The sequence below is a fragment of the Nerophis ophidion genome, linkage group LG09 (genome assembly GCF_033978795.1).
Source record: "Nerophis ophidion isolate RoL-2023_Sa linkage group LG09, RoL_Noph_v1.0, whole genome shotgun sequence".
Taxonomy (NCBI): domain Eukaryota; kingdom Metazoa; phylum Chordata; class Actinopteri; order Syngnathiformes; family Syngnathidae; genus Nerophis; species Nerophis ophidion.
The window spans coordinates 31047034-31069542 of NC_084619.1; the positions used below are offsets into that span (position 1 = coordinate 31047034).

At 37.8% G+C, this 22509-nt stretch overlaps 2 protein-coding genes across 4 annotated transcripts in view; one reads left to right on the top strand and one right to left on the bottom strand.

Annotated features, from left to right (window-relative positions):
- Positions 1-3966, top strand: part of csgalnact2 (chondroitin sulfate N-acetylgalactosaminyltransferase 2) — a 17640-nt gene extending 13674 nt beyond the window's left edge. For 2 of the 3 annotated variants that reach the window (XM_061910813.1, XM_061910814.1), the window contains 5 exons: positions 75-176; positions 2041-2219; positions 2299-2393; positions 2466-2547; positions 2609-3966. In XM_061910813.1, the coding sequence (XP_061766797.1) occupies positions 75-176; positions 2041-2219; positions 2299-2393; positions 2466-2547; positions 2609-2901 (751 nt within the window). In that variant the 3' untranslated portion in view covers positions 2902-3966. Of the gene's footprint in view, positions 1-74; positions 177-2040; positions 2220-2298; positions 2394-2465; positions 2548-2608 lie in introns of those variants that run through there. The other variant, XM_061910815.1, reaches the window with a different exon arrangement.
- Positions 1-22027, bottom strand: part of sec23ip (SEC23 interacting protein) — a 25840-nt gene extending 3813 nt beyond the window's left edge. The window contains exons 1-18 of the mRNA XM_061910812.1: positions 21822-22027; positions 19865-20358; positions 19574-19781; positions 19297-19490; positions 19108-19197; positions 14208-14328; positions 13885-13974; positions 13659-13800; positions 13360-13568; positions 11940-12028; positions 10759-10914; positions 9266-9361; positions 9036-9197; positions 8815-8970; positions 6179-6281; positions 5896-6078; positions 5650-5818; positions 4124-4196 (exon numbers count right to left, since the gene is read on the bottom strand). Coding sequence (XP_061766796.1) covers positions 4124-4196; positions 5650-5818; positions 5896-6078; positions 6179-6281; positions 8815-8970; positions 9036-9197; positions 9266-9361; positions 10759-10914; positions 11940-12028; positions 13360-13568; positions 13659-13800; positions 13885-13974; positions 14208-14328; positions 19108-19197; positions 19297-19490; positions 19574-19781; positions 19865-20358; positions 21822-21954 — 2868 coding nt within the window. The 5' untranslated portion in view covers positions 21955-22027. The remainder of the gene's footprint in view (positions 1-4123; positions 4197-5649; positions 5819-5895; positions 6079-6178; positions 6282-8814; positions 8971-9035; positions 9198-9265; positions 9362-10758; positions 10915-11939; positions 12029-13359; positions 13569-13658; positions 13801-13884; positions 13975-14207; positions 14329-19107; positions 19198-19296; positions 19491-19573; positions 19782-19864; positions 20359-21821) is intronic.
- Positions 22028-22509: the final 482 nt, after the last annotated feature.

Below are 22509 nucleotides of genomic sequence, written 5' to 3' on the forward strand. Positions count from 1 at the left end.
CATTTTCTCGCCTAATTTAATCTGCACTCTTTTGTCTTTGTCCCCAAATGCTGCAACAACCTTTGTGTGTTTAGGAAGGTGTGCATACAGCAGGACAGGCAGGTTCATCTCACAGTTGTCTATTTTGGCCAAACAGACCTCAAGGAGGTGAACTTGTCTTTGGAGACCTTGTCAAGGTTTGCCCCTTTTTGCCTCCAACAACAAATGTTTGCTGTGGTTCTGATGCTTAACATATTGCAGAAACTAAAATCCAAGCTTGATTAAGTATCTGAAAAGAAGAGCAGAAATGCTTTTTTTTTTTTTACTAACAAAATTCAATTCTTGACAAGCTTTTCATCTTAGGTTTAAATCCTGAGAAATATTTCTTAAAGTAAGAGGGTGTGTTTTTATCCTTTTTTTCTTCTCTGTACTACATATTGTTAAAAATAAAATTGCTTCAGTATATAAATCCAATTTAAAAAAATAAATAACTGTATACAAAAAACATGCATCTTCCAAATAAACACAAATATTTACAAAATAAACACACATACAAAAACAAATGTTTCCGCTATCCATCCATCCATTTTTTACCACTTATTCCCTTAGGGGTCGCGGAGGGCGCTGGTGCCTCTCAACTACATTCAGGCAGAAGGCGGGGTATACTATAAAGATCTAAAAAATAAACACAAGTATTACAGAACAAACTCATTTACAAATAAAAAATAAGCACCGATATATACAAAAAAACAAATCAATAAAGTATAGTTACAAAATAACCACACATATATATTCAAAATAAAGATGTTTTTCCCACAGGACTGGAATGTATTTGTGGTGGTTTGTGGGAGGGACATAATTACACATAATTGCCATGTTTGCAAAAGCAAAACAAGCGTGTTTAGAACTACAAATGCAAGTCATTCTGTCGCTTCTTTTTTTAATACCACAAATTAAGAGTCACCTGAGAGTGATTGTTTTGTGTAATGTTCCTCGTTTTAGTTTTCCTTCTCCACAAAATGATTAATTGTTAATTTTGTTCCCTTTAATTAATACTTAGTTCCTAACAAAACCAATTATATTATTGCTAATATTTCCATGGTGTTAACTTCTGCATGTTTAGTGTTATTGGACTGTCTGGCAATGCCGAAATTATTGTGGCAGAATTTCATCAATGTTTAGACCCTGAGCATTTTACTATACCTATTTTAATCTAAAATGTTGCATCAATCAGATATAAATATTTTAAAAAATCATGAAACTTGTTATCCTTCCACATTTTCCTCCTAAATTGTGCACGGCACGCCCCTAAACTGTTCCAGCTGTCTCAGTGAAAGGTGCATTCATGACTCTCTTTGCATCGACTTTAAATTGTGAAGTGAAGGCGCGGACAGCGCGTGACATTAGGTGGTGTTACTTACGCGTACTTCTATGCCAAATTGTGTGAAGGTGTGTGTCTGCCTTTTTTTTTTTAATGAATATGCTCAAGTGAATGCAGTAATTGCAGACTATTTCACACTGTTTCATAAGTGTGCTATTAGGAAGCAGATTTACGATGTCCTCTATTGCGGTGGTCCCCAACCTTTTTGTACCTGCAGACCGGTCAACGCTTGAAAATTTGTCCCACGGACCGGAGGGGATTTCTTTTATTTTTTTTTCCATAAAGAAATACAATCATGTGTGCTTACGAACTGTATCCCTGCAGACTGTATTGATCTATATTGATATATAATGTATATTTTGTGTTTTGTATGTTGATTTCAAAAATAAAAAAATATTTTGTTTTTATTTTTTTATTTCTTGTGTGGCCAATCGACCGGTCCACGGCCCGGTGGTTGGGGACCACTGATCTATTGTACGTAGTTGCAACAACAAGCTGCACTCACACATTCCCAGGATAATTTATGGTTTCTGAGTGAGGCTGAACAGGTTGTTCTACATTTATAAAAATGCTAAATATATATTTTTTTCATTTCCAGTATACATCATGCTTAGATTTCAGTTTTTGCAGTAGTGTAGTAGAGATTTTACATCACATACTTTTGGGTTTTTTTTTGTCAGGGAGGACGATTTCCACAAATACACTCTAATCCCAGTCAACGAGGAGTTTTCCCGAGGTCGGGGGCTGGATATTGGAGCCGGCGCCTGGGACAAAGGGGACGTACTAATGTTTTTCTGCGATGTTGACGTCCATTTCACGCAGGATTTCCTCAATATGTGTCGTCTCCATACTGCTCCAAGTATGCTGTGGCTGTTTTTCATGTCATGAAATGTCTGGGTTTCTTTACATTTTCATAATGGCATATTTTTGTTTTCTAGATAAGAAAGTCTTTTATCCGGTGGTGTTCAGTCTGTACAATCCTGCCATAGTTCATGGAAATTTGGAGCTGGCTCCACCTATCGAACAACAGATGGTAAGCTAGAAATGCAATCAACCGGAGTTTAAGTACTTATTTGAAACACAAGATAACATATGTTTGATATAGGTTCACAAAAAGGATCATGGTTTTTGGAGAGATTTTGGCTTCGGAATGATGTGTCACTATCGCTCAGATTTCCTTAATATTGGTAAGCACTGATATTTATCACTTTATCATGAACATCCCTAAACATACTTTATCCCTCTCAGGCGGCTTTGACCTGGAAGTGAAAGGCTGGGGTGGGGAAGATGTCCACTTGTACAGGAAGTATCTTCGGAGCGACCTGATAGTGGTCCGGACTCCAGTGTCGGGTCTATTCCACCTGTGGCACGAGAAGAAGTGTGCGGACGAGCTGACTCCCGAGCAGTACCGCATGTGCATCCAGTCCAAAGCCATGAACGAGGCCTCTCACTCTCACATGGGGATGCTGGTGTTCCGTGAGGAGATCGAAGCTCACCTCCGCAAGCAGGCCTATGAGTCTCAGAACAAAGCCGAAGTGTGAGCAGCTCGCTGCGTCACAAAGCCTGTGACACGCCAGCACTACGAATGCACACATTTTTTTATATCCTTGTGCATTTGGCTGCACAGCTGTAGACAAATGAATGTACAAACAACTACAAAGCTCAGTGAGCCTGAGGACCAATCTGCTGAAGGGCACATTTATTACAGTCACTCTTTCCCAAAAAGATCAAACATTTTAGGACCATTAACTGCTGCTGCTGCTGAACCACATTCAAACTAATTCCAATCCCCCCATTATAAGCACTATTCAGTGTAATGAACAGCACGTGCAAATTCCTTTCAAATTCCAGCTAGACTTTTTGACATTGTCAAAAATTTAATTCAAAAATCTAATTCAGTTACTATTCTATTTATGTTTAAAACTTGTGAGGGGAAAAAGGGACCTTTTTGTTGTTTTTATGTATATCTATACAAGACATTCAGTCACTGTCTTAACAGAGAAACAATGTGATAAGTAGAAGGATTTGGTTTAAGCATGCAGAACTCCTAGCAGGTCTGCTGGTTCCAGGATTGTCTGAACAAGTGACACTATTTATTTACAGTTCTGGTAAATACATTTATTCATGTGAATTTAATACATTGATCTCATGTGCCTGCATGCTGATGTTCTGATAGCTGCGGACTCCTTAATTGTATGCCAGACGCCACGTTACAGCGGATCAATCAGTCGATTAGTCACTCGCTGAGGTTAAGAGGCGTAATCGTTGGAACTGAGATAATGTTTTTCAGGGTGGGTGAAGTGTATTTTTTGTCAAAAGTGCAGTCTCACCCTTCTGTGAATGTTACTGCAATATTAAAAGTGTTTGGTAAAAAAAAAACTGTCTGGTTCGGGTATTTAAGGTATATATCTCCCACTTAACACAAAGTGCAAGGAAATTATTAATTGGTCAATTTGACCACAGAATGCCCAGAAGGCTTCATGAACTGCTGCTACTTTATTCCTGTCTGTTGGTATTTGTATCTAACAACATACACTTGTTCCTTGTCCATCTCGATAATTTATACTATAAAAATGTGATCAATAAACGTGTTTAATCTACATAAATGCTCAACCTTTTCTTAATTTAAGACAAATGGTAAAATACAATTGTATTGTACATTTGCAAACAATAAATCACATGGTAGCAAGTAGAAGGGCAAAACTTGATCAACATAATCCAGGAAAACTGACATGAAATAAAGTTTTTGTTGTGCTAATGTACCACATGTTCTGGTTGGACCCCCATGCTCATGTAGATCTCCTTCAGGATAAGCAGAGCTGTGTCTTCAGATTGCCTACAAAATAAATGAAATGATGTATTAATAAAGGCAGCTTTTCCCAAAGGTCTGCACTTAGTGCTGCTGTTTTGCAGGGGGACAGGGACGGGTCCTCCCTAATTTGCATAATTGGCCATTCCGCATCTATATGTCATTTATTCCAAAAGGCTTTTAAATCAGAGACAAATCTTTGTCCTGTCAGGGGTGTGACGTTACATTCATCTCACCAGATGATAGACAATATTTTAACATTAATTTTAGGCTGGGACATGCGCAGTTGGGTAGTTGGGCCTAGATTTCCTGACTTAAGAAATCTACTACAACAAGATGTATGACTGGACATGTTGAATTATTCAAGGTCCAGTGGGATTGTTTTCTTGTGCTTTCTAATAAGATTAAAATAAATGTTCATTTTTATTTGGCTGAGCGATGAATGACCTAAACATGAGCTTTCACTGTTAAACTAATTTCCAAAAATATATATTTTTTTTAATTCTAAAAGTTCAAATAAAGTAATTATAATTAAAGGGGCTGTTTGCAACTTTCTCAGTCACATTTTTCAAAGCAAAAAATATAACAAAAACAGCATACCATTGGTGGTTTAACAGAACACATTTGTTCTACAATTGTATTGTATTTTTCACAATTACTAAGTTTATGCAATACATTTTTTTTACTGGCCCGAATAATATGATTGGTGTTTAAGGCGGTCACTCACACGGTCTCATCAATGTGCATGCAGAGCGAGCGCATCCACACATACAAAAATTGTCCAAGAGAAGCAACAAACAATTTGCGGTCATGTTTTGATAGAATATACATTCAATGACTGCCTACGCTAGCTATCCAAATTGCTTTTATTAGATAGCAACAACCAAAACTAATGTGCGTGCATGTGTTACGTATGGGCGTAGTTACGTCATAGCCGTAGCCGAAAGAGGGCGGTATATACTGTGCAAATACTTTGGAAAGTTGACGCCTTTTCGACATCTTGTTGTTTGCAAACAACCCTTTAATTGTCTTTTTTGAGCAGTATCAGTGATTCAGTTGTTTATTTTTATTTTTGGGCTGCTCCAGTGTGCGTCATGCTAAGAAACAATCAAGTGTGTCTAATGCTTTTCTGTCTCGTCTTGTCATCCATGATTGACATTTAGCTTCTGCTTGGACATACACATGGCTGTGGAACTCAACTGAAGGAACGCGTCCGTGCGTCTAGAATACCTGAGCGGGGGAGTCACGCCGCTGACATGTGGAACGCGTTTATCTCCGTTTGCTGGTTCTTTGTAACGAGCGTAACACTACCATATATACTGTCAGCTAACATGTAACGCCAAATCCTTTTGTGGCAGTCAAAATGTATGTGTTGTGGACACCACAAAAACATATGTATGGGAAACAGTGAAAGGTGGCATTGAAGAGAAATATTACTTATTATATTATTAGAAAAGTGAAAGCATAGAATGACAAGTACCAGTAGCAGAGATGACTCTGAAGAGCAAAGAGGTACTCATTGAAACTCTCAATGGGTTTCTCCTGCAGGACAAAGTCAATACGATTTCCTCCATTCAGCATCCCGATCCTCACTTGAGGTTCCTCCTCTTTTTGGGGCTCAGGCATTTCTAGAGTTTTTTGCTCAGAAACTAAACAAAAAATGACACCTTATAAAAACACAACACATACAGATCATCACTCTCATGTGCTGGATGAGAAAGCTCACATTTTTGTGCCCTCTTCTCCTGCTCTTCGATCTGATTGGCCACAATTGCCAGCTCAGCCTGAAGTTGAGCAGACGACGTGTGGGCGCGAGCGAAGTCGTTGAGTGTCTGCCAGGCGCTCCTGAGCGAGCTGATGAAACCGTGTTTCAGGTCCGAGCCCATCCTGGAGAGTGACTCCTTCAGCTCTGTAACACAACACATATTTGGCAACAACGATGTTATTCAAAGACGCATTTGAATACAAACCCAGACAAATATTTTGGAAAATTTGGGACGTTTTTGTACCAAGGTGCAGCCTTTTTCTTCCTTTGTGATGTGGTATCAGAACAGGCTTCAATTCCAAGTCCGGTATGATCATGGGCTCCATCCTGTATGCAACAGGGTCCAACTGAAGGAGGGGAGAGACACTCGTCAATCTTGAAGGTGGCGCAATCGTTTAATTTTTTTCAATTTTTGTTTCTATTACATTCCCTCAATGTCAAATAAAAATGATTGAGACAACATTCAAATAAATGTAATAAAATCAAAATGTAAAGTAGCACAAAAAGTATAAACTTAAATCTACCTAATATCTGCCACCCTGTCACACAAATACACGTTCAATGTTCACTGTTCAACTCAAAAGACTATTAAGGACATATTTCTATTTTATAACTTACAAAAATAAAACATTAAAAAACAGCTTAAGCAAAGTCATTTATTTTAATTATTCAATAATTGATAATAATAAAAAGTGTGAGATTGGTAGGTTGTGAGTTCAAACCCCGGCCGAGTCATATCAAAGACTATAAAAATGAGACCCTATTCTATTCCATGCAGAAGCCCTCCTCCACACCATTTCCTCTACAAAGGTGTCGTCTCCCCGTCGACATGTACTTTCATATAGAGTAAACTGACAGATATAAATTAGAACGATACGCTACTGTGTAATAGAAATGGCAATAGCGAAGGACTTTAGCATGCATGTTCATATACGAGCCAGTCTGCCCCACAAAAGAAGTAAGAGAAAAATACGGAACTTATTCACTCCAACCGAATAAAAATGGCAGACTTGCACAAAGCTCTTAGGGAGCTCTACCATATTTAAGACATCCGCTGATGTAAATAAGGCAAAATATGTAATTTAAAGCCTAAAATTCCCAATAACTCGTTTGGAGCAAATTAGGAAAAAGGCAAGATTGTTTTATAAATGTCTACCATGTTTCCATGGTTTGATTTCATATTTGCAGGACCAAAATACACAAAAAGAGGTACTAACAGGTAAAAAAAAGTAGTTTTTGCATAATACGACCCCTTTAAATAACATTGAGTCCTAAAAGATATCAAATGTCAAATAAAAGGTCAATGCTATGTTACATGTTTATTTCACTTGTAGTTTATATGTATTTTGTTGCATGGTTAACAATAAATATTCTCTTTTAAATGTGTTTTGTGTTCATATGTTTGGCTGTCTGGAATACAATAATTATATTTCTTGTAGGAAAAATGTAATTCGGCTTCTTGTGATTTGTCTTCGTCAGACCTTTTGGAACAGGTGACGAACGAAAACCGACATACCGCTGTATTTAAATAAAAATTGTCATTATGACAGTAAAACTGTCAAAACTTAAAAGTGGAATGCCATTTTGGCCAGTGTTGACAATTATTATTTCAAGCATTAATATTCAGTGATCAGTCAGTCAGTAAACGTGATCGAGACTAAAAAAAAGAAATACTGGTGTGATACAATTAAATTAGTCAAAAATAACCAGTTAACTCACGTGATTAATCACAGAAGATTAACCATGCACATAGATTAATCACGCAATTTATTTTGACCATACATCCTGCTTTACCTTAACCACTGATGGTTACCTGGGTTGTCATACGATCTGCAATCAGGTAAATGCATATTTCATGCAAAGATAAGTGAGGAGACTCTGACTAGTGTATTCACTGGTAAATTCACTCCAAATTCACCCTGGTAGGACTTCAGATGAAACTGTTATCACGGGGGCGGTGGTTGGGCCTAGATTCTCTTTATATTATGCAAGCTAGTAAATAACCTGTGATTAATGATAATTAATCAAAATTCAAATATGTGATTAATATGATTTTTTTAAATTATCATTTGACAGCAGTAAAATAAACGTTTCAAAAGCATGGCTTTACCATTGTGAAAAATAAAATACAATAAGTATTCATGTTATAAATGATAAAAATATATATAGTGTAATTTCAGGACTATAAGCCACTACTTTTTCCCTATGCTTTGAATCCCGGTGCGGCTAATTTATGCATTTTCTGGGTTCACAAGCTTCAAATGCTGCCAATAAATTTTAGGCTCGTCTCGGTGGATCATAAAATTAGTCACATTAAATCAAACACAATCATTCAATCAGCAGTTTAGAACGTTATGGACTTACCCTCATCATGGAAAAGAAACAACTAAATGCACACGACGCAACTCCAAAGCTGAAAATGATCGAGCCAGCCATTGAAAAAGTAAACAGCCACCACACGGAACGGAAATCTACCCCCCACTAACGGGTCTTGGCCATTGTAAAAGAAAACAGCCGCCGCACAGAACGGAAATCCACCACCACTAATGGGGTCTGAAAAGGCCGGACCAGTGCACAACAATGACGACAAGCTTGCAGGAAGTGGAGAAGGACAAATACCCCGCTCAATGATTTCTCCAGTGGGTTACTGTATGTTGTGTTACAAACACTGTCTTTTGTTACATTTGTGAATGAACAAAAGCGCCTGTGTAAATATTTCATGTTTCAATGTGTCCACCTGGAGGTGATAGACATGGGGCGCCAATATATGTACAAAATTAAATTTGTCCAGAAATTACATTGGTGTGACTTATGTGTATTCCATATTCTGGGATTTACGTAGATAAGCATGCGTTTAAATCATGAAATCATGACAATTACCGGATGGTAAATATTGAAGAATCCTTTGCACGTTGGAAGCTGATAGCTCTCGTCAATCTTCTCAAGACCTCTGACGGTCAAGAACATTCCAATTGGAGAACCCAGGGCAAAGAAATTCACTGGATGGAAGTCCAGATTGTGGTAGACCACAGACACCTACAAAGCAAAACATGCTCAGTGGACACTTAATGAGCAGTGACATACTGAGCAACATGACATACCTGCCCAGTGCCAACTTCAAAGTAGTTGTAGTCCACATGGATGGAGGAGACACCCACAGGTAACTTTTTCACACTGGGATCAGGAAGCGTTTCACCACCGTGTGGGGGCTCCAAAACTTGACTGGCTGCCTGGACCTGCATTTTTTTCTCCTGAGCCGCTGCCTATGTACACAACAGCAGGTCAGACATCGCTGCGAAAGAATGATTTATTTATTTTTTTACTGACGTACCTGTATAGCCACTCTTTCCTTGACAAATTTGGCGATCTTTTTCCGAGGGCCAAGTGGATTCCCATCTCCCTTCAAATCCTCAACTGTACACATGAGCTAAAGGAACATGTAAGTCAAGTCAGCATTATTATTGGTTTTGGTTTAATTTATTTCGAAGATGTAAACATTTAAAATATGATACATCATATAATGATTATGTATGTTAATTTCTCTTTACATGTTTGAAAAGGATTAGGAAGAAGCACATCTTATTCAATCCTACCCCTTTTTTTTAATTCATAGCAATTACTAACACATTTGTTCGCTTCTGTTCTTAACTTGTAATTGTAACAACATTTACACAAATCAATACAACAGTTCTAATGTTTACCAAAAATATTCGTCCATGAATGTGTAAACACTTGTAGTTTGAAAGAGCCTCTTTAATTGGATCACATTAGTACATTGTTTGACATATTTGCATAATCCATTCCATAATTTAATTTCACATACTGATGAACTAAAGGTCTTAAGTGTTGCACGTACATATAAATGTTTTAAATTAAATATTCCTCAGAGATTATATCGGTTATAGTTTGCTTTGTGCATAAATTTAGCTGTTTGTAAATGCACCAAATCATTAAGTTTAAGTATTTTGCAGTCAATAAAGGGTTTGTATGTACTCGATAACCTATCTTATGTATTATTCCAACTGATATTTTTTGTAACATGGTTAGTGAATGAAGTGAACTTTTGTAATTTTTTACCCATATTTCTACACAATTACGCAAATACGGCAACACTGGCGTGCAGTAAAAAGTGTGCAGTGATTTTTGTTCCAGAACATATTAAAAAAAATAATGAACCAATCAGGATCGCTGGGTGGGATTACGGTACATAGATGTGATGTAGTGCCGAAGGGACTGTTTGATTCAAACAACAATAACGACACAGAGCAAGGAGTCGTGTGCTGACATTGATTCTGCTTTTGCAACTGTTTTGCGACATCGATCAAATATTAATTATTTAAAAGATGAACAAAGTACGGTTTTGAAGTCATTTATTGGTGGCAAGGAGGTTTTGGCTCTTCTTCTGACCAGGTTTGGATTACCCAGCGTCCCTATCATCTGCGTCACGGGTTGATTTCGATCCGAGTGGTTGAAGTAGCACGTCAACGGAAAAGTAGTTTGTACAATCACGTACAATGATTTTTTTACAAGGCCCCGCCTTCTGAAATACATCTCCTATTGAGAACTCCCAGATCCTTGTGCGGAGCTCAGCATACAACAAGGACCTGGTGAGAGTCAGGTTAATTATGCATTATTCAATTTAGAAATATCCCTTGCCACCTTGTGTTGTATATTTCGTATATGCGATTTCCAGTTTATTTTATCATTACATCCAAATGTGGATTTCTTTCAACATTTTAATGTCTACTTTGTCTATTTGTGTTTGACTTTCTCATTAATCACTATCATAATAATCATTAAGCATTGCTGTAGAAGACCACTTACAAATGATTCGATGTCAATCTTTTCCTCATCAAAGGTGCTCTTGTACTCAGACAGGCCAAGATGTTCCAGCACAGCAGAAAGGTCCTCCAACTCTTCTCCCTCTTCTTTTGGCTCCTCCTCCACAGCTGGAGGGGTGACAGCCTGTGGAACTGCTACCTAATTTTAGGAGGCAAAGTTTAAAACAGATCAGCATTTGCAGTACATCCATGGTATTATGCACTTGACTTGTTAATAAGTAATTTCAGTCGTCAATATAGTGTTTCCCACAATTGTAAACTGCAATTTGGGTTGAGGTGGGAGCCTGTAGATCAGGGGTAGGGAACCTATGGCTCTAGAGCCAGATGTGGCTCTTTTGATGACTGCATCTGGCTCTCAGATAAATCTTAGCTGACATTGCTTAACAACGATAAGTAATTAATAATTACGCTCAAAATATAAATAACGTTCAAAATACTAAACATTCTCATGCATTTTAATCCATTCATCCGTTTTCTACCGCACCTGTTCAAGAAGTTGCATTAATTGTAGAATTATTTTATTTATTACTGGTTTACTATTTACTATTACTATTTATTAATAGCTTCAGAATAACAATGTTATAAAAAGAATAAGAGACTTATTATACTCTAAAAATGTTGATCTTACTTAAAATGCACACATTTAGTTGTATTCAGTGTTTAAAAATGTTATACGGCTCTCACGGAAATACATTTTAAAATATTGGCTTTCATGGCTCTCTCAGCAAAAAGGTTCCCGAACCCTGCTGTAGATGATGTAATCATCTAATTTTTTTAATAGGCCATAACACATTGGTTCAAAAAAACATGGAAAGCAAAAAAAAAGTGTTTAGAAATACAAATACACTTTCTTCTGTCTGTTCTTTTTGTGTGTGTTTTCGAGTCATACATGTGTCAATTTATCTTTGGGCAGACCAGATGCTCATAAAAGGTGTGAAGAAGCAGCGTTATGCAATCTACTGTAAAAAGTTGTAGTAACAAGCTGCATTAAGAGACAGTCGAATTATAATGCGTTAATAAGCAAGAGCAGGTAGCACTGAACCTATTTGTGGCCACATATATAATGATAACATTATCAATGTTTTTCTTTATATTAATAACAATGATAATAAATGGATGTATAAGAAACTCCGCAATATAAAATTATACAATCATGTATATTACCTGTTTGCTGTCTCCATTCACAGTGTGTATAGAGGGAGTGGTTGTATCAGTCTTTTGATTTGACAACAGGTCAAATAGAATAAGGGATCCTGCAAGAAAGATGATTTATTCTAAAAGTAAAAAATGTATAGCTAAAACAAATGCAGTTGCTGATGTCCAAACCAGTAGTATCACGGATCATTATATGTTAACTAATACATATTATAGGAACATGGTGTTTCTAAAATGACTGAAATGTGTGTGTGTCGAAGGTGGTTTGGATGAGGAGGGTGTGTGCTACTCGTAAAGATGTAATTGTCTAAATTGCATAATTGGCCATGATATATTTGCAAAAAGTGAGTCAGATATGTGACAAACAAAACAACCATGTTAATAAGTACAAATACATTTCCATTGTTGCTTCTTTTTGCTGTTTTTTTCATATGTCACAAGAAATTGTCGCGGACCAGACACAGCAGCACCTGGAGTTCGTTAAGGAAAGCGACACGTTTTTTCATGTCAGAGTTTTCAATAGGCCCCACTAAATTTGTCACTAGTCCTTTATTGAAAAATTGTATCAAGAGCTGTCTGATAACTCAACAGTCCATTTGTCCTGCTTTGTCTTCTTTTACCCTGACAGACCAGGGGCCTCGTGTACAAAGCTTGCGTACGCACAAAAACCTGCCGTATGTCCTTTTCACAGTCAAGTTTAGATGCATCAAAACTGACGACATGGATATGTGTGCTGCCTAGCGGCAACTTTATAGCTGCCGTACGCACTTAAGTATGTATTAATGCACACACATGGAGGGGCGGATGTACATTCATCTTCTTGACTTTCTTTCTTCCTGATGTTTTTTAGCCTTCGTGCTGTTTTCTGTAGCAGGAGAAAGAAGCACCTCCTACTGAGAACTAATTTGGCCCCATGTGACATTCTAAGTGACGTGGCTACTTTCAATATAATTTGAGTATTTATTAGGGGGCATGGTCAGGGCTGGCCCAGCCACACACGTTGGCGGTCGATTTCAAGTAAATTGCGATGTAACAAAGAAATGTGCTTGGATTTATGCAAGACAACACTTTCATACATCTGAATTTGATCATGTGTCCATATTTAGTAGGAAAGCCACACAACTCTCTGTACATGAGGGCCCAGGTGCAAAATAATGTGTGTATGAGAGAGGACCAATAGGGTCTACTTGTGGCGGTCCAAATGTATTTGTGATGGGCTACTCATAAATAAATTAATGTGTTGGAAATGTAGTGGTTAGCAAGTCAGCCTTACAGTACGGAACTTGGGGTTTCGAATGTGGCGTTTGCATATTCTACACAGGCTTCCTCCCACATCCCAAAAAAAATATGTTCAAAGGAGAGTCAAAATTGTTCTCAGGTGTAAATGCCTCCTTGTCTATAATAGTGTTTTTTTAAAGTAGTACATTACCTAAACTGTGTCCAGCCACAGATATTGCCCCTTTGTAATCCGGGTTTCTCTTCAAAAACAGGGTGTGTAGTCTGTTAATCTCTGAGGCAACTGTGTCCATGATGGTCTGGCAGTACGTAGGACTGTTGTAGAACAGCACATCTAACAAGGTCTCATTTGTAAAGTGACGTAAACGTCCTGTGCTGGGTAAAGTGATTTTCTTGATTCTCCTGCACAGAGAAAAAATGTATTTGTTTGATATTCTCACTTTTGTGTAATGTGTAATCTTCCCCAGCCGGTGGGAACCATCTTCTCCTCACCTGTCCACCCCTGTGGCATCTCCATGTAGAGCCGTGTGCCACTGGACAGGCAGGAACTCCACCCGGCTGATGGCGTGATCATCCAATGATTTCTTAAAGTGACTTTGCAGCAGCTTCAGTGACACAGTGCGGAAGTCGTCCACTAAAAGTTAAGTACAATAAATTGTGTACATTATGTTCATTGCATATAATTGAGGCTTCACAATTATTGTGTCTTTTTACTCACCACACTCAACCATGCTCCTAAACCTAAGGTCACATACAGGACCAATACCATGAACCATGAACACGAGATGGTCCACCTTGGAGAGCTCACCTGAAAAAAGTGCAGGGGGTTAGTTATGGGGTCTATAAAAAATAATAAAAAATCAGGTACTAAAAAGTGTTATTGATGTCAAGTGATGAGGATGGTGGACACAACACATTTTAAAAGCATCAGCTCAAATAAGAGATTTCTGTGAGCTATAATTCAGGTTTACAAAAAAAGGATAATCCCTTCCAAATTGATGCTTAAATGAGTGTCAACTGTGTATAGTGGAAATAGACTACCATCAGGGACTTCATCATGGTCATCGTCGATCCCTCTCTTCACCACTCTGGGCCTGGTCTGTCCGTCCTGAGTTGTCCCCCACTCATCAGGCATGGAAGAGGGTTGAAATTGCACAATCACCTAACAACAAGGCAAATAAGGAACAATCCACATTTGGATAACATCATCCAAATGTCAAAGGTCACATTCAGGCCCTGTTTAAACACATGTGAAATACATTTTTATTTCCCTCAATTCAAAGAGCGAAGATATGAAGGGATTTTATTTTTTTATTGTTTACTCAGAATTTGGTCATATCTTTGGCCTCCAGACATTAAGCAACCATTGACTGTAATTATTTGTAACCTAGTATAAAATATTATGGTTATGTTTAAAATTATGTTACTTTCTTCAAACGTATAAAAATGTTCTGGACATCATCATAAAAGGTACCTCCGAATACATTTTAGAAGGAAAACAAGAGTTTTTCATATACTAGCCGCACCAGATTATAATCCGCATATATACACTGTTATGTTGTAAAATGAGATATTGACATGGACAGATTTTGTAAATGTTTTCAAACAGTGCCTGTAACACGGCAGTGAAATGGCTGATTAAAAAAAAACAGAAAAGTAATTGATGCCTTTATTCATCCTATGAGATGGATAAGATTGTTCTCCTTTTTTTAAAAAGGTTCAATATGTTTGTCAGGATTCTTCTTCCTTGTACTTTGTAAACACTTTGGGTATGAACAGTTTCTTAAAGTAGATTATGTTAGCACATTATTTGATTTATTCGCTTAACCCATTCCATAATTTAGTCATTAGCAAAGAAAAATCCATTGGTAAGCCGCTCCTTTGAACAAGTCGCAGGGTTCAAAGTTTAGGAAAAAAAGTTGCGGTTTATAGTCTGGAAAATATGGTAATATGCATTTGACTAATTTCAAATCTGATGTGGGTGTGTATAAAGACAAAACCGTAATCTGTCCCAATACAAATATTTCTATATTGAATTACATTTATTGAGAAATAAACATGAGTAATTTCAATCACAGTTTAGAAAATCTAAACAAGGATCTGAGGGAGGTAAAAAAAATTTTTTGAGGAATTGAAAAATAACAGCCTGGGTGCAAGGGGGCACTTTTGAAATTAAGAGACTTCACCAATTTTAAGATGCTTTGGAAGGCATTTCCTACATAGAAAATGTTACTAATGGTTTGTATCTATTAAAGGCTATAATCTGAAAACCACACCTATTTTTCATGACTGTACCACATCACCAATAGTTTTGTTGAGAAAATATCTTTACCATATAATTGTTAGCCATTCTAAGAATGTACGAAATCCATAGTTTGTCATCAGTTCATTGTTTTTGTTGAGAAAATATATTCACTGTATCAATAAAAGCCATTCCAAATTCGTACAACATCCACACTTTATTTTATTAATTCAATGATAGGTCTGGTTTGAGAATATATCTTCACAACATCAATAAAAATCATTTCATTAATGCATGAAATATGATGGCTGTATTTGATAACAGATAGTGTAATTGTAAAAACTCAAATATTTTTTTGAATTAGTAAGTCACTTATTAAATAGATTGAATGGATGTAAGAGTGCATTAATGGTATCAGCTGTTTAATTATAACAGGAAGCTTTTTATTACATTTACTTTTAATAAATGTATGACTGTACTGTAACGGTGGCAGCAATATGAAGGAGGCAGACTGACGGTGCACAAGTTACCTTTTTATTTGTTTTCATAAAACTAGGATTGTATAGCTAACAGCCAGGAGTGTGACACACACTCAACCTTTTTTCAGTGATGTACCCCTTGTGAACATTTTTTAATTCAAGTACCCCCTAATCAGAGCAAAGCATTTTTGGTTGAAAAAAAGAGATAAAAAAGTAAAATAAAGCACTATGTCATCAGTTTCTGATTTATTCAACTGTAAACTTGCTCATTTTTAGTGGTCTTTCTTGAACTATTTAGAAAAAAAGATATAAAAATAATTACAGACTTGTTTAAAAATAAACAGGTTTTTATAAATTATAAATAAAGATTTCTACACATAGAAGTAATCTTCAAATTAAATTGCCCTCTTTGGGGATTGCAATAGAGATCCATCTGGATTCATGAACTTAATTTTAAACATTTCTTCACAAAAAAAGAAACCTTTAACATCAATATTTATGGAACATGTCCACAAAAAATCTAGCTGTCAACACTGAATATTGCATTGTTGCATTTCTTTTCACAGTTTATGAACTTACATTCATATTTTGTTGAAGTATTGTGCAATAAATATATTCATAAAGGATTTTTTAATCGTTGCTATTTTTAGAATATTTTAGAAAAATCTCACGTGTCCCTTGGCATACCTTTAAAGTACCCCCGTTTGAGAACCACTGCTCTAGTAGTCCTAGTTTCTTCTTTGCTCCCAGACTAAGTCTAACACTGCAGCAAGCCCGGCGCTGCCATCTGCAGCCAACACTGGGTAACTACAGTTCACTACACAATATTCCCATCACTACAATACCGAAAGGTGCCATAATAACAAGTTCATGTCTAGTCATCATTAAATGGCCCTGATATGTCAAAATGCATTACGAAATCATGTTATTTTCGAATACCTTAAAACTGATAACGGTAGGTCAGCCAGGATAAGCTCATTTCAAAATTAGAATAACAGCCCCGAAATATTGTTATTATTTTCTTTTTGATGTCCCGCCCTCTACCGTTTAACCAATTAGAAAGTCTGTGAGTGTGTCACATCCATGTTGCCAGTTACGCACAGCCACCTTCGTCTTTCTACTGCCACTGGTAAAGTTACTAAACATGTCAGACTTTAGTAAACCTAAAAGGCATTGTTATGATTCTCAACTTATTCATGACAAAGCGAGGAACAAAACAAGGATTTGTATCGTGGATGCCTTTGAAAGATGGAGACGAATGAAGTCAGAGAACATTCATCTGACGCCAAACATGCTCATTTCCTACTTGATAGGTAAGTAAGGCATTTACATTTTCTTATTACATGTAATAAATGGAAATTGACATTTTGTATGTAAACTATATTGTCCAATACAGTCTATGATTTTGTCTGACAAAGCTAGTATGTTTGTGCAACGAATGCTTAGGAGCGAAGCACCATCCAACTAATGTAGCTCAGCATGCTAGCCCGGTCAATGACACATTGACTTATAGGCTAACGAGGGAAATATATGCCCGTTAGCCTGTATGTCGATGTCTCGTCCAACTGACAGGGCAAAATATATTTTCCACAAATAAAACCGATGTGGATATTGGTAGTGTCAATACCGATTTCGTTCTCAATATGCTGATACGATTAGGAAATGCGTTACAACATTAGCTCGGCTAATTGCAGTTTCTGGTAATATGTACATCAGGCACATATGTGCTTGGCACAATATAATGCATTACATGCAATGATTTTCTAGTGTGTGTATTGACATGGTAGTAAGCTATATGATTTATGCGTAACGAGGTTTTTGTGCAACGTGGGTTGTCTCATAGAATCACACTTTGCACTGAAAGATGGTGATGTGCGTACATGGAAGAGAATGCACTGCGTCAGGTTGGATGCAACATGGAGTTATGCGGAACGAAATGTGGCGGTAATTTTACTGTTGGCCTTGGCTTGCCATCAAAGTAGGCCTATGCCATATATCCATCCATCCATTTTCTACTGCTTGTCCCTTTCGGGGTTGCGGGGGGGTCGCTGGAGCCATATATAATATACAATATATTATTATATATAATTATTTCGATGGTGTTGCCTGCGGTCAAACTACACATTTTAGCAGGGTAATGCCAACCATCTGTCCCGACTCCCGACAAAAATATTGCTGCGTAACTTCACAAATACATTTGGCTAATTGACATCAGTAAATTGTGGCATAATTATGTAGTGAACCACCTTGCAAGAAGCATAAACAAGAGAAACCTACAGCATAGGACTCGTCGATTGCCATTTGAAGTTCCTTAGAGTAGGATTTGGATACGTATTTGTAAACCTTAGTCTGGAGAGTGGAACGGGACTACGGAATTTTGACTGTGATTGCAGTACCATTTCTGGCCACATTACTACATATGGCACCTTTAAAACAGTGCTTTTTAAGCAACTTTTGCCATGTAGCACTGGCTCTAGTACAAGTTAAAGGGTTTAGTTTCTTAAATCATGATTAAAATTATGAGACATAACTACTGGTCAACAGCAATATATTGTTGAAACAGGACAAGTGTCACAGCACTCATGTTTGCCACAAGGGTATATCTCCTGCTTTTCCCCATTTACGGACTACTTTCATATTCTTTACCACCTCACTAATTAACCTATACTATAACGCAGTCCAAACTTGACATTCTTTTTAACATTCAAAGCATTCACTCTTTCATTTTTCATCGCTTCACACGCAGGCTAGCCTAATCTAGCTTAATTTTAGGCTATGACTTCAACAGAATGATAAAATAATTTTACACAGTGTGGACACAACAGCTAGTGCGGGCTACAATAGGCCTAAGCATGGCCAGCGTTGCTAGTTTTGAGTCCAAGCAGCCAACTAGCCACGATGCACCGGCAAGCGTGAACAAGTCAGTTAGTAAAGCTATACTCGGCTGTATTCTCGTCTGTACTCAGCCTGCTAGCATAGTTTCTCTAAGCGGCCAGTTAACCACGGTACGCCGGAGAGCGGCTGAATTAGCGGGTTTATACGAAAATCTAAAAAAATTATCACTTTGGCTAGAAAAATAGCGGAACTTCACTAAATAGACATTTGGGATGACTAATATAAGCACTTTCCAAATTTTAAAAACCAACGCCAAAGTAGATATAACTTTCAAGACATGTAAAAGCTTGAGGACCCTTATCAATTGGACTGAGGTTTACAGTACCTTTGGGTTGTGCATGACTATGGTTTCTCCAGATGGGAACTCCAGTCTACGGTGCCATTGGTTAGTAGACACAGCTTTCTTATATTCTGCCTGTGGATATGACAACGATATGAATCACACTTAGAATGTACGTTGATGAGGGAATAAACAAATGAATATAAAATAAATATGTGTAGTCAGGAAACAAACCTCTAGCTTGTCACTAAATTCCTCAGAGTAAGGAATAAATCGACTATCCGTGTCCCCTTTGTAAAACCAAGTGCAGCGCCGCACTTCTGTGGGATCCTCCTCCCAGTAAATTGCTGAGCGCATGCGGTCGTACAGGTGCACATCAAAACGGCCACCATCTGTACGGACAATCACATTTTCTGGGTCTGGTTGAACTGCAGGGGGAAAAAAAACACAAAAAATGTTAAATCTCCTTTGTTTATAACAATTTATTAGCTGAAAAAATATTTATAAATACCAGAATTATATGTCTCCTCAAGCTGGAGGGAGTCAATTATGCTGAAAGGAAGCCACACACTTCTTAACTCTACTAACTTGCAGTAGAACCAGTGAGGCTGAACAGGTTCATAAACATTGTAATTGTGCTGTAGACTCATGCCAGCAGGTACGAGCGCACCGGCAGGGTTAGCTGGCGGGGGAGGAGCATGAATGTGAGTGGAAGGAGCCTAAGATGAGGAAAAGAGAATGCTTAATGATAACTACATTCATTTAAAGTATATTCCTGGTATTACATAAACGTTATGTTTACCTTTGTGAACATGTGGAATGATTCCGGCCCCGGATTGACAGAATAGGGATTCTGATGTGATGGCTGGCTTGGTGGAAGGACCTCAGGAGCTGCAATATACGGACTCGCTTTGCTGCTGGTGGGAGTGTGTCGATAAGGATTATGACTATGTTGCGGCATTTGCGGAGGAGGCGGGGTCATCGTGCCAGGGGAAGGAGTATGCCGTCCCATTGGGCTCTGATTCACTGTACTGCCAAATGCAGGAGGAGCGTTGTTTAACTGTGAGATTGGAGGTGGTGGCAGTGCCATGTTAATGCTGCTAGGAACAGATCCAGTGATGGTTGTCATTGATGCGCCTGCCAGTGATAGTGGTGGACATTGTGGTTGGCCAATAGACGCAAACGGGTCGCTGCTGGATACTGGGTTGGAGAAGTAGTTGAAGGTAGAGGGAGCTGGCGCATTTTCAGCAGTCTGACCCAAGAAGCTGTCTTCCTCGCCGACATCAGTAGAATCCTCTGAAGAAAATTCAGAAAGCCCATTTTACAACCACCAACTTGCTTATCTAAGGCTTCACATAAAATACGACAAGTATTATAGTTGAATGTGACTCACAGTTTTTTTTTTTAAACTGATTGATTGAAACTTTTATTAGTAGATTGCACAGTACAGTACACATATTCCGTACTATTGACCACTAAATGGTAACACCCGAATAAGTTTTTCATCCTGTTTAAGTCGGCGTCCACGTTGATCAATTCATGGTAGTCGACATACAGTGGGGCAAAAACGTATTTAGTCAGCCACCGATTGTGCAAGTTTTTCCACTTAATAGGATGACGGAGGTCTGTAATTTCCATCATATGTACACTTCAACTGTGAGAGACAGAATGTGAAAAGAAAATCCAGGAATTCACATTGTAGGATTTTTTAAGAATTTATTTGTAAATTATGGTGGAAAATAAGTATTTGGTCAACCATTCAAAGCTTTTACTGATGGAAGGAGGTTTGGGCTCAAAATCTCACGATACATGGCCCCATTCATTCTTTCCTTAACACGGATGAATCGTCCTGTCCCCTTAGCTGAAAAACAGCCCCAAAGCATGATGTTTCCACCCTCATGCTTCACAGTAGGTGTGGTGTTCTTGTGATGCAACTCAGTATTCTTCTTCCTCCAAACACGACAAGTAGAGTTTATACTAAAAAGTTATATTTTGGTTTCATCTGACCACATGACATTCTCCCAATCCTCTGCTGTATCATCCATGTATCCATTCTGGTATAAACTCAACTCGTCGTGTTTGGAGGAAGAAGAATACTGAGTTGCATCCCAAGAACACCAGACCTACTGTGAAGCATGGGGCTGGAAACATCATGCTTTGGGGCTGTTTTTCTGCTAATGGGACAGGACGATTGATCCGTGTTAAGGAAAGAATGAATGGGGCCATGTATCGTGAGATTTTGAGCCAAAACCTCCTTTCATCAGTGAGAGTTTTGAATGGTTGACCAAATACTTATTTCCCACCATAATTTACAAATAAATTCTTTAAAATTCCTACAATGTGAATTCCTGGATTTTTTTTTCACATTCTGTCTCACAGTTGAAGTGTACCTATGATGAAAATTACAGACCTCTGTCATCATTTTAAGTGGGAGAACTTGCACAATCGGTGGCTGACTAAATACTTTTTTGCCCCACTGTGGTTCAGGTCGGTGATGACACATTATACAGCAGAACATCAACACACTCGCCATTTTAAAACACAATGAAACCTCCTAACAAGTAATAATAACACAACAGCTAATGTACACGCATTGTATTAAGTCTGACTAAATGACTGCAGGTTTGGGTAATTAAACTATTTACACCGGCCTAGCACTCCATTGGAATATATAGCTGACATCCCACAGGAAGTCAGCTAACTCGCTAGCTTGCATGCTAACGTTTACGGTTCCACTGTCGGTATGTCTTAATTCTCACCTCCTGACAGCACCGCCGAACCAGAGGCTTGACTCACTGGCATGAAAGGCAAATTGAATGTGAACTCCGGACCGGCGTTCAATAACAAATTTGCGCTCGTATTGGGAACATTATTGTTTTTTCTATCTGCCATTTTCCTTTAAAACTACACGTAGCCACTACAGGAGCAAACAGGCAGGCAGTATACGAATGATGCGTTCAAAGTATGCTGGGAGGAAATAGGTCTTCTTAAAATAAACACATAATTATCAGTTGAAAAGTATTGTAAATGTTGATTTGATAATTGCTTTCATTTGAGTGTGATTTTTAAAAATTGCCAATCACAAGAAAATGTGATGGATATTTGGCTTTGACGGAAAAATTAAACTTGAAAAAAAAACCCTCTCGAGTGTCATAGATGATTGCTGAATTCGGAGGTGCCTGGAACGCAGCATCCTCAAAGCGGATATCGGATTTGCACTGATTTCTACATCATATACTCAGACACTTAGACAGATACATCCACCTCTTGTGTAGTTTACAGATCTACTAAACCTGCACAGGTCAAATGAACACAGCATTTTGGTTGCCAAAAAAAATACAAATCGCTACTCTACTGCCACCTATAGACAGGAGGTTGTCATTGCTCAGTTCTAGTTTTAAGTTTTACATGCCCGATGCGTAATAAGAATCATTTAAATTATATATG